This window comes from Benincasa hispida, chromosome 9 (genome assembly GCF_027475165.1).
Source record: "Benincasa hispida cultivar pf3 chromosome 9, pf3_genome.v1.1, whole genome shotgun sequence".
NCBI lineage: Eukaryota > Viridiplantae > Streptophyta > Magnoliopsida > Cucurbitales > Cucurbitaceae > Benincasa > Benincasa hispida.
Window position 1 is genome coordinate 58,562,780 of NC_143486.1, and position 11,104 is coordinate 58,573,883.

The 11,104-nt window shown below is 28.7% G+C and overlaps 1 protein-coding gene across 1 annotated transcript; it reads right to left on the bottom strand.

Moving 5' to 3' along the window:
• Positions 1-909: 909 nt before the first annotated feature.
• MORF9 (plastid developmental protein DAG) lies at positions 910-3,678 on the bottom strand. Its single transcript, XM_039044137.2, has 4 exons — positions 3,174-3,678; positions 2,070-2,167; positions 1,917-1,982; positions 910-1,382 (listed from the first exon to the last, which is right to left on the bottom strand). Exons 1-4 carry the CDS (start codon positions 3,527-3,529, stop codon positions 1,207-1,209), a joined length of 696 nt encoding a protein of 231 aa, XP_038900065.1. The 5' UTR covers positions 3,530-3,678; the 3' UTR covers positions 910-1,206.
• Positions 3,679-11,104: the final 7,426 nt, after the last annotated feature.

Here is an 11,104-nt window from a genome sequence, read left to right on the forward strand (position 1 = left end):
TTACACTAAAATCTAGACTTGGAAATGCAGAATACCAATTCCAAAGTATTATGCTTTGGTTTGCAAAAATCAGGATTAATAATGGCATAGAATGTGAAAGGGATTAAATAAAAATGGAATTGTATTTCATATTTTCATGTGTCTGGATTTTAATTTAAATAATTATATACTAGTTGTAATTACCTACTGAGTAATAATAAACCATTATTAATTTATTTATGAACCTGTTATCTTAAAAAAATCGTAAATTATTATTTTGTAATAATATATAATTTATAGGATAGATTGAAACTTTTGTCCTCATAGTTTGGAAGAACTTAGAATTTAGGTCTTATGATTAATTAGAATTTACCGCTAATAGTTTGAAAAAAGCTTTATAAATAGTCCTTATGGTATGGATTATTTAACAAATCATAGAGACTATATATGAAATTATATCAAACCATAGGAACTAAAATCTAAATTTAAAAACTATATTGATTGATTTTTAACTTTATCCAAACCATAGGGACCCAATTTAGAATTTAACCTAATTTATAATATATTACATAATAAATATTCTAATTTTTTTAAAGTTGAATTGAGTTTTTAACATGACATATACTATATTTCTAATGTTTAACTTTATTTAATATAATTATGCATTTTAAATTTTAAAATTCAAATTCTTGATACAATAAACACATAAAAATGTTGTTTTCAAATTTACACAGATTGAATCACAGAATCCAAAAACAATTTTCAAAAATAGAATTCGAGTTGTCTGTCAAACACATATTCATTGAATTAAGTGAATCTAAAAACATAAAACGGAGTCTGAATTGCAAACCAAACAAGCCCTTAACATTCTAGGAAAAAGAGTCGAGCCAATGAGCCAGTGAACCAACCAAAACCAATGAAGGTACATGATTTAAGAAAGATCTGTTCTACTTCAAAGCCATATATTCTCCAATTATATTTGAGCTACAAGGTCACATGATTCCTTTCCAGGATGAACATGAACTACAACACAACATGTACAAAATTCCAAGAATAGTATATGAAGTCCTTGGAGTACCTCTTCATTCTGCATCTATCTTTCTAAGTAGTTCTAGTTCAAAGCACAATCTTAAGTCACTAATGGATTGCAAGGGGAAATGAACAAAAACATTCTATTTTCCAATGCAAGCACTGAAAATAATAGGAAAAAAAAATCACTGCACTACCTTATTCTGAATTTGATTCTGTTCGAGTTGCTTGTGGTCTCGGTCTTCGTTGTTCAGGAGGAGGGCCATCCCTTTTTCTTTCATATCTCCTACTTTCATATTTTGTTTCCCTTCGTTTCTTTGGTTCATAAACAGGATACTTGGATGGAATTATTTCCCCATTTATATACTTGTCACCTAAAAGTTAACATGAAGAGAATAAACAGTGAAAAGAAGCTAAGAAGCACGAACATTTTAGTTTGGCTAATGTTTCCATGTCCGACGTATGTCAGACATTTAGACACTCTAAATACTTATTGGAGACACATCGGACACTTGTTAGTACAACAAATGTGTTACACATAAATAAAACACTTGTTGAGTATACTAGAAAGACGCATATATGACCGTAATAATAAATTTTGAATGTGAAATACATAAAACTAAACTTTTTAAACATATAAATGCATCAACCCATTTATTTTTTAATTTCTTTTGGTATAAAAATGATATATATTTATAAAAATGCATATTTTAAAAAACGTGTTTTTGCCGTGTTTGTATCCAAGATTTTTAAAAAAGATGACGTATCGCCATATCCATGTCCGTATCCATATTTGTGTTTCTTAGAAAAGAAGCTCCTAATTCTACTGGGGTGATTGCAAACAGAAAATACCATCTTCAAGAAAACAGGGGTAATAATAAGATAAAGAGAGAGAATAAAAACCCAACCTCCATAATCTTTATTCTTGACATCTATATAAGAATCTGGCAATACCCAAAGGACACCGGGTAATCCTGCAATGAAAAGGTTCATCGAGTAGCATCTCTTAGTATAGCTGTCAGAATAGGACTTCCAAGAAAAATTCATAAACGAACATTTACCCTTAAATTTCTCGGATGTTTCTTCCGACACTGTGCATTGGAATCCAGTGTAGGTGGTGGTGCTGAAAGCATACATGTTTTTCTTGGCTTCTTCCATGCTGTTTCCAAGAAAATTTTCAAATAAGAGATGAAAATATCCTTGACCAACGATTCGTTAAACTCCCAGAATGTTCACATCTCTAAGTTTTTCAGGTTAATTTGGCACTAATAAACTAGTTTGTCCATGAACATTTGAATTATATCAATAACAGGTCCTAAACTTTAAATTATAAGATTTAATTAGTTTAGTACGTGAACTATGAGATTTGAATCTACTCAAATTTGTGTTGAATAAGGCTTTGACAAATTAGTATTTTTTTTAAGCAATGAAATAATCTATTAGATATAATCATGCATTTTGTGTCTAATGAAACTCTAAATTTTTAATTTTGTGAATAGCAGATTTGTAAATTTTTTAAAATTCAAAGACTAAATTTTTAAGTATGAAGTTTAGAACCAAATAGAAACAAAACTCAGACTACATAATCTAAATCTATATTTTAACCTAAAGTGTCTAAAGGTTTGTGATGCCATGGTCATGTTGATTGTAGGTTCAAAATAAATTTGGTGATTTATCTCATACATGATCATGTGAATAAACTACTCATTATCACTTCAAAGGTAGATGGTTCAATCACAATCTATCGTTGTTGAATTCTTAAAAAAGGAAAGAAAAAACCAAATCCAATCATTTCTCTTATTGTAGGAGCTGCTCCAAAAGTAAAAGAAGCAAGGAAGATCCCTGTAAACAAAGAAGCAGATAGCACAAAAATCTCTCGAGAAAACTAATAGTTGATTGTTCTTATTTCACTTCAACAATGAAACTCCAGGCCTCACCAAACTCCAACCTGTTACCTAATGCCTATTTACCACAACTCAAGACGCTTTCATATCGACATAACATATCAATTTCCAAACACCACATACATTTCTATGGTTCATTTTTCAGCCGAGAGAAACTATTACACGTGCAGAGATTCTTAAATCCGTTACGCAAAAGGAACTCTCATACAAAAAATTGAGATGAAAACGAACAATATACATACAGAGAGAGAAAGAGAGAACCTTCCCAATACAGTAGCAAGAGTGTTGAGGTAGGTATCAATCATCTGTTCCCTGGTTGGAGCAGGATCTTTTGGGAACTCCATGACAATAAGCCAATGGTTATAATCACAACCAGGCAACATAATCGTCTCCCTCTGCTCATTGCTACTACTCCTCTTCGACGAGTAATCGCTATCCAATGCAGCTCGAACCAAAACCCCCGATCGAGAGCCGGATTCATGAAGACGAGCAGTCGAAATACGACTCACTGAGTTGAGCTGGAGGAAGTGACCGAGTTGAACTCGTGGTAAGAGCGAAGGCTTTTGAAGTGGAATTAGGGATTGAGGAGAAAAGGAGAGATTGGTAGCCATTAGCATTACAGAAAGAGACGAAGAAGATAGCGAAAAAAAACTTAGACGAAGAAGATGAGGTTTTTTCCGAAGGGGATTGAGCTTTTACGTTTTGGTGAAGAGATATTTTTTAAAGCTTTTGGGCCGTGGATGGTCTCGGCCCATTTACTTAGAACCTCGGCCCGTTAGTGATCCATTTATACTTCATGGGCCAACGTGCAAGTTCAAGCCCAATATCTATTTCTTACGGGCTATGTTAACTTATGGGCTCGTACGGCAGAAATCTGCATAATATACGCTTTTAAATAATCATTTTCACCCTTTACGTCCAATTTCATTCCTTATATTTTCAAACCTTAAATCTTAAATTTAGTTCTTAAAGTTAATTTCTAGCAAAATTGATTAAATAATAATAATATTTTTTTACCAGATGAACATATTTTCAAATTTTATAGTAAAACAGTTAATAGATAATAAGAAGCCAACATGAACATGACTCAAATTGCCATAAGTTTGTATGATAGAGAGATTTGGTTCCCTCACTACATATTGTAAATAATAAATGATGAGATTCTTAAAAATTAATAATAAACGTAAAATAGTGATTAATTTAAGATATAAACACAATGTCTAAAATTTAACATTTGAAAGCATATGACTAAAATGGAACGAGCGTGGTAGAAAGGCCAAAATAGTATTCTAACCCATATACATTGTTTTAAGCATCACATACATTTTTTTACGCTAAAGAAAATTTATTTTTAAAAATCAATACGGCTGAATTGTGTGTGCACGAGGGATGTTTGTGTTAAGGTGTTCTAGATGTGTGTAGGTGTGGGTGCGTGTGTGCGCTATGCATGTGTGGTTTTGCGTATGCATCTGCATGTGTATGAACAAAGAAAAATGATCCAATTAATTAAGGGTTTATTGAAAATGACTTTCAAAATTTTTGAAATATTTTGTCTTAAGTATTTATCAAAATGAGCATAGTTCAACTGACATGATGTTTGTACTTACCTCTCTAATATTGTTTACTTAATAGATAATAGGCTCGTTCATTATCCTAATTTTTAATTAAAATTCGCTTTAATAACTTTAGATATTTTTGGAGATCTCTCCTCTTGTCCTTATTATATTCCACAAACCACTGTGTCAAGATCTTACCACATGTTTTTAGTGATTATAATTTAAGATGTCTCTCCTAATTATAAAAAACACACCACTTTTGTAAACTTTACAATGATACAATAAAATTATCTATTGTTATCTTATATCCGCATGAATTTAAAATCTCCGAGCAATAAGGATATGTTGTCGTTTTTATCCCATTCAAGCAAATATATGGGATTACATATGTCATTATCCTTAACACCAATGATTGACTAAAGTGACTTTAACAAAGGCACGACATCAATCAATCAAGTCACTAAAAAAACAAAACAACATTTGATTGGGATACAATAATCAAAGCACCACCATAAAATAATGTAATGTAATGTGTAGTCAATTTTTCTTAGCTAGCATTCAATAACTTTGAATGATAACAAAAATGAGACTATATATGACTTTTAAAGGGCTCATGGAAGATCATCTGAAAAACCCTAGCTAACTAGGGTTTTGACAGCAAAGCATAATGCATGTCTTTGAAAAGCTTAAGCAAATAATGGAGAAAATGATGGGGGGGAAGATGGTGATGGAGCAAAGGCCAAATTAAAGTTCCACTATAAATTTGCAGATTTCCAGCTTGAAAAAGAAGGAAAGTAATAAACATTTTAGGTTAAGGGAGGGAGTAGGACAAGTCTTATTCCTTCACTTTATCATTTTCTTTTGTCTTCCACATCTCAATCCAAATGCTATAATCTATCTATATTATCTATTATGAATTCTTATATTTATTCATATTATTTTAAATTTAGTTTGAATGATGTGAATTTGATTAATTAATTACGATAACATTTGGAGCGGTACCAAAAATGAATATGATTTTAAGATCTTTTAAGTAGTCAAAATATTATATTAACTTGAGCATAACTTGATTGGTTTAGACACACCATCGACTAAGAGATTTATGATTCAAATCTTAACTTCCATATATGTTAAGATATTTTACTTAGACTCATTTCTCCGATTTTTTTTTCACAGTCTATTTTAATAATTAAATATAGTATCAATTGATCTTACATTATTGCTGAGAAACTTAAAAATTTTAGTGGATGGGATGAGAGAACAATAATAGCACATTTTCCATTGTCAAAAAAACAAATAATAATAATAATAAATAATAATAATAGCATTCTCCATGTCGGCCGTCTTAGACCATTTAACACCTTCACGTGAGTTTATTCATGTCACTTTATATATCAACTGCAACTAGCTTAATTAGTTAAAACATAATGTAACTATATTTCAATCTAACCATGTACTTCATTTGCTTAAAGGGTAGTACTTTTTGTTTTCTATTGTATTTTCAATTATATATATATATACAACGTGACATATAGATTTGACTAACAATTACTTATTCATGCTGCAACGAAATTAGCAAAAAAGAAAAAGAAAAAAAAAAAGATGGTCATAGTAGTATATCGAATAGATTATTTGATTAACTAATTTCTTCCTGGATTTGAACTTCTGACCTTTCGATCGAGAATACATGTTTTATATGTTTATATTGACTGTGTTACAACATGTTTGCAATATATGTTATATTGTGCCAAATCTTATCACTTTTTACTGCAACAAATATTGTCAATTTTAACATTTAAGTGATAGTGTTAGGAGCATATAGTTAATATTATTTTTATTATTTAGTACAAAGATTACAAGAGATGAAAGATGGAGCTGAAGAGACTAATTAATAGCATAAAGTTATTAAAATCATAATTAAAAGCACAAATAGATTGTATTTTAACTTTATATGGTGGATGAGGAAGATTATGGGCCCTAAATGGGCCGAGCAGGCCGGCTAAGAAGATCCGGCAAGAAAACAAATCCTTGATATTTCCCACGTGTGGGTGGGGTCACTGGCAGTCAACAGTCAAAGTCAACATTTCTTTCTCATGTGGACGCACGTGTCCATTACCTTATTTTTTTCAATGTGCAATCAATTGCCACTTTTAATAAATAAGAACACGTCTTAATCTCAATTCTCCACTCCTGCAGCCCAAGTCATGTCTTATTTCTTATTATTATCATTTCCAATAATAAAAATGGGAAAAAAATTCCAAGATTTCATTGCATGATATGTTTATAAAATTAAATAATAAAAAAACAAATATGATGAGCTTAGCTTGGACCTACTCTACAAATTGGAAGTTTGATCTCCTATATCTGTTGTTCTCCTAAAAAAAATACATTAATATTTTTTAGATTAAAACATCGTTTAGTCCATGTAATTTCAATAAATCTTAAATTTAAGTCTTGATTGATAACTATTTAAGCCTAACTTGGTAATCATTTGGTTTTTTATTTTTTATTTTTGAAAATTAAACTTATAAACACTGTTTCCACTTTCAAATTTATTTATTTGTTATCTACTTTTTACCAATGGTTTAAAAAAACAAAGTCAAATTTTAAAAATTTTAAAAATAGTTTTTAAAAACTTATTTTTGCTTTTAGAATTTGGCTGATAATTCAACCATTATACTCAACAAAGATGCACATCATTGTAAAAATGGAGAGGAAAATATACTTAATTTTCAAAATAAAAAACTAAAAATGAAATGGTTACCAAACTGACCTTAGTTTTTGGGATTCTTGAAAATTAAATTAATAAACACAACCTCAATCTATTGGTTACTTTATTTTGTTGTCTACATTTTAAGAATGTCTTTAAAATCAATTCCAAAATTTGAAAATTAAAAAGAAGTAGTTTTCAAAAAGTTATTATTATTTTTGTTTTTGAAAATTGTCGAAGAATTCAAATGTTTATATAGGAAGAATGAAAACTATGAGTAAGAAATTGCGATAAAAACAAATATAATTTTTAAAAACTAAAAATTATGGTTATCAATCCGAACTTAGTCATTCAAAGTTAATTTATATTTATAATTACTAATTTTAAGATTTTGAAAGGATATAAATTAAAATTGGATAATTAAAAATATATGAAAAAAAATCAAATAGAGAGTATAAACATTTGGATGGTATTTTAACCATATTTTTATTATTGAAAAAAAGGTGATATTAAAATGACATTTTATTTGTTTTTAAAATTTTAATGAATAGTCATTATCAGTTCAAATGCAACCGCACCACACTGGGCCGTCCCCTTACTTTACCAAACAACGAGTAATTCACGTGAAGTTTGGGCCCTTCTTTTACAATCAGTGGCCCATAAAATATATGAGCGTGGAAGGGCTCAAAGTAAGAAAGTAACCATTAAAATATAATAAGACAAAAAATTTAAGAATAATTGTTTAAATAGCAAAACTGCTGCAAATATTTTTAAATATAGCAAAATATCACTTTACTATTGATGATAGACTATTAAAAAATGTTGATAGATAGTGACATTTTACTATATTTCTAAATAAGTTAGCTCATTTTTCTATATTTAAAAATAATTCTTAACTTAAAACAATCGATGATTGATTTAAATATTATTTTTTTAAGAAATATCTAAATATTAATTTAGAATAACTAAATGATGCATGCACTACTTTACATTTACCTATTTCAAATTATATCTTTAGATGATTGATTTAGAGGCAAGTTTAATAGGATATATTTTTCAATAATAAGCTATATTTATCCAATGGTGTTAATATCTAACCAAAATAGTATTTGATACCTTTTGTATACAAAAAGAAAAAGAAAAGAAAAAAAATATTTGATATCATGTGATTTGAGTATCCCCTCCTCTCTTTCTCCATTTTCTAGAATGCTCTTGATCTAAAATTCTAATCATGATTGGAACTTGATGATTTTGATATCAAATCACAAGGAATTTCAAATGGAAAGTTAGATTATTAGTCAAGAAAGAGAATGATTTGAAATTAAATGGTTTCAATTTACATTTAAAAAAAACCTTTGTTACTGAAATAATTGGATTTTGAGGTTTTAGACTTATTTAGCATTATCATATTCTAATTTCTAATCAACAAACCATAATTACAAACTTATATCGGTAAACTTCTTAACTTTTCCTTTTTGATTACCATCTAAAACATACAATTTTAAATACATTCATTCATTATTTATCTTTCTTGTTCTAAACGAAGTAGTAAATTTAAAATTATTTTTTGGATTTCAAAATCACATGATTTAAAATCATTTCTTGAATTTTCTTGAATCCAAAGGAGTGTATTTTAATTAATGTTAATTTTTCACATCTATTCAAATTATTGGAGCCAATACAAGTCAAGAAAAATCCTTCTAACAACAAATTTCAAAAAATTATTAAAAGAGATCTTTACAACAACTTTCTTGAATTTATATCCAATAGTCATTAAAAGCATACACAATATAAAATTTACATTCAAATATTAACACATAAGGCTGCCACTCGAATGTTTCTTTCAAATTTATGCATCAACAAGTAATGATTTCACAAAAGACCTACGAAACCAAACCAATCTATTGGTGCGTGGTAGTAAGTAATTAACGTCATGTTTATCTAAAGAGAAACGTAATATATCAATAGTAATTTGAAAAGTGGGTCTCATTTGATTACAATTGTTATTGTTTACTTGTGTACTATAATGAAACGTGGGCTCACTTCCAAGATTGTAATCAAAAGAACACAATCTGATTGAGAAGTAGAGGGTGATCTAATCCAATTACGTTCGAAAACTATGTGAGATCCATTAGTTGATATCATTACCATGACATATATTATTACGGTTATAGTAGAAGAATTATGAATTTGTTACAGTTACGGTTACTATTATTAATTGATCTCAAATGGTAACGGTAAGAAGAAAAATAAATTATGTTTAAAAAAAAGTAAACGTGATCAAAAGTAATGTCAATTGATCTTTCAATTGAATCTAATTATTTTGATTAGAAACGGTAAATTTGAGCTTCTTAAGTGTAGAATAAAAAATGGATGAAATTAAAAAGTGATGGGACTGATTTGAGAAGTTGAAAACCAATGAGATGTGTTGTGGATATAAATGATGTAGTTGATGCCACGTCATTAGCAACTTCACTCTCCCAAAAGAGTCTATTTGCCGACGTGGCAGCTTTTAATCTTCTTCCTCCCTAGATTCTTACTTTTCTCCCTACCAACTCCACCCCCCAAATATTCCTCTATCACATAATTTCATTTCTATTATTTACATCTTCCAACTACCACTACTTTTCAAACTTTTGAGGATGTATCCAATAATAAGTTTCTATATTTTCAAACGTCATATTTATTTTTATAAGTGTACTTTAAAACCTATATAATCATTCATTCATATCTTGATAGTATAAATCGAAAAATCGTGTCGGCGTGCAAACATTAAACTAATGAAATCAACGATAGAAAAATGTTAAATACAAAATTGAATGATTGAAGGATCAATTTGGAACTCCAATCTCCTAGGAGGTTGTAAACATATTAATCAGAATCGAGGGATCAAGGTGTTGGAGGTAAAAATAGTAATGGAAGATTAGAACGAGATTTCTAGATATTGGAATAGACAAAATCCTTTGATGGTGGTCGTATCTAATTCTTTTCAGTTTTTTCCATCTTCCTATTGTTGAAGGGAAGTGATGGATTGTGGTATTTATTTTAATTTGCACTTTAATGTAATTTTATTAAATCTTATCTATATAAAAATTATTACATGTATTTAATTAAACCGTTACAAATTATGAAGTATGAATTTATTAAAAAAAAAGAAAAAGAAAAAGGAAGGCGTGGTCCAGTTAGAGGCATTCGTAAAATTTCAAGTAAATGCCCATTTCATTTTCCTTTTCCGGATTATACGCCACTCCAAATCTTCCTATTTCATATACTCTTTTAACTCCTAAGTGCGTTGTGGGACCCATACCCTAAACCAAAAAGAAAAAAAAAATCATAATGATATAACCGTAAGATAATTATTTTAATTAATTAATTATTTATTATTATTATTATTATTATTTTTACAGAAGTTGTTAAAAGTTGAAGAAATGGCTTTTGGAAGGTTTCAAAAAAAAAAGAAAAAAAAGAAAAAAAAAATCATAACTTCTTGAAAAATTACTGGATTAGCTATATGTCCAAAACTTTATTTGCTTATTTAAAATGCTGCACATAATAATTCTACAACTTCTCATAAAGATCAAACAACTTTTAACAAAAATAAAAAACCATAAAAATTTAAGCTCAACTAAAGAAAGAACAAGAGGGAAAGAAGTCTAATTAAAAAAAAAAAAAATACTATTTAAAATGGGCAATAATTAGACTATACCTAATCTTTATGCTCCCAATCTCTCCGCCACACAAAGTAAAAAAAATAAAATAAAATATATTTTGTTTAAAAACAAAATGGCCATATATCAGTTTTTATTGAGTGCACCTTTGATCCGACTGCATCCAAGTTTTTTTCTATATATGATTTTCTTTTATCTTAATTTTTGTTTGATAACTCAATATGTCAGAATTTTGGTTTTTTTTTTTTTTTTTTTTTT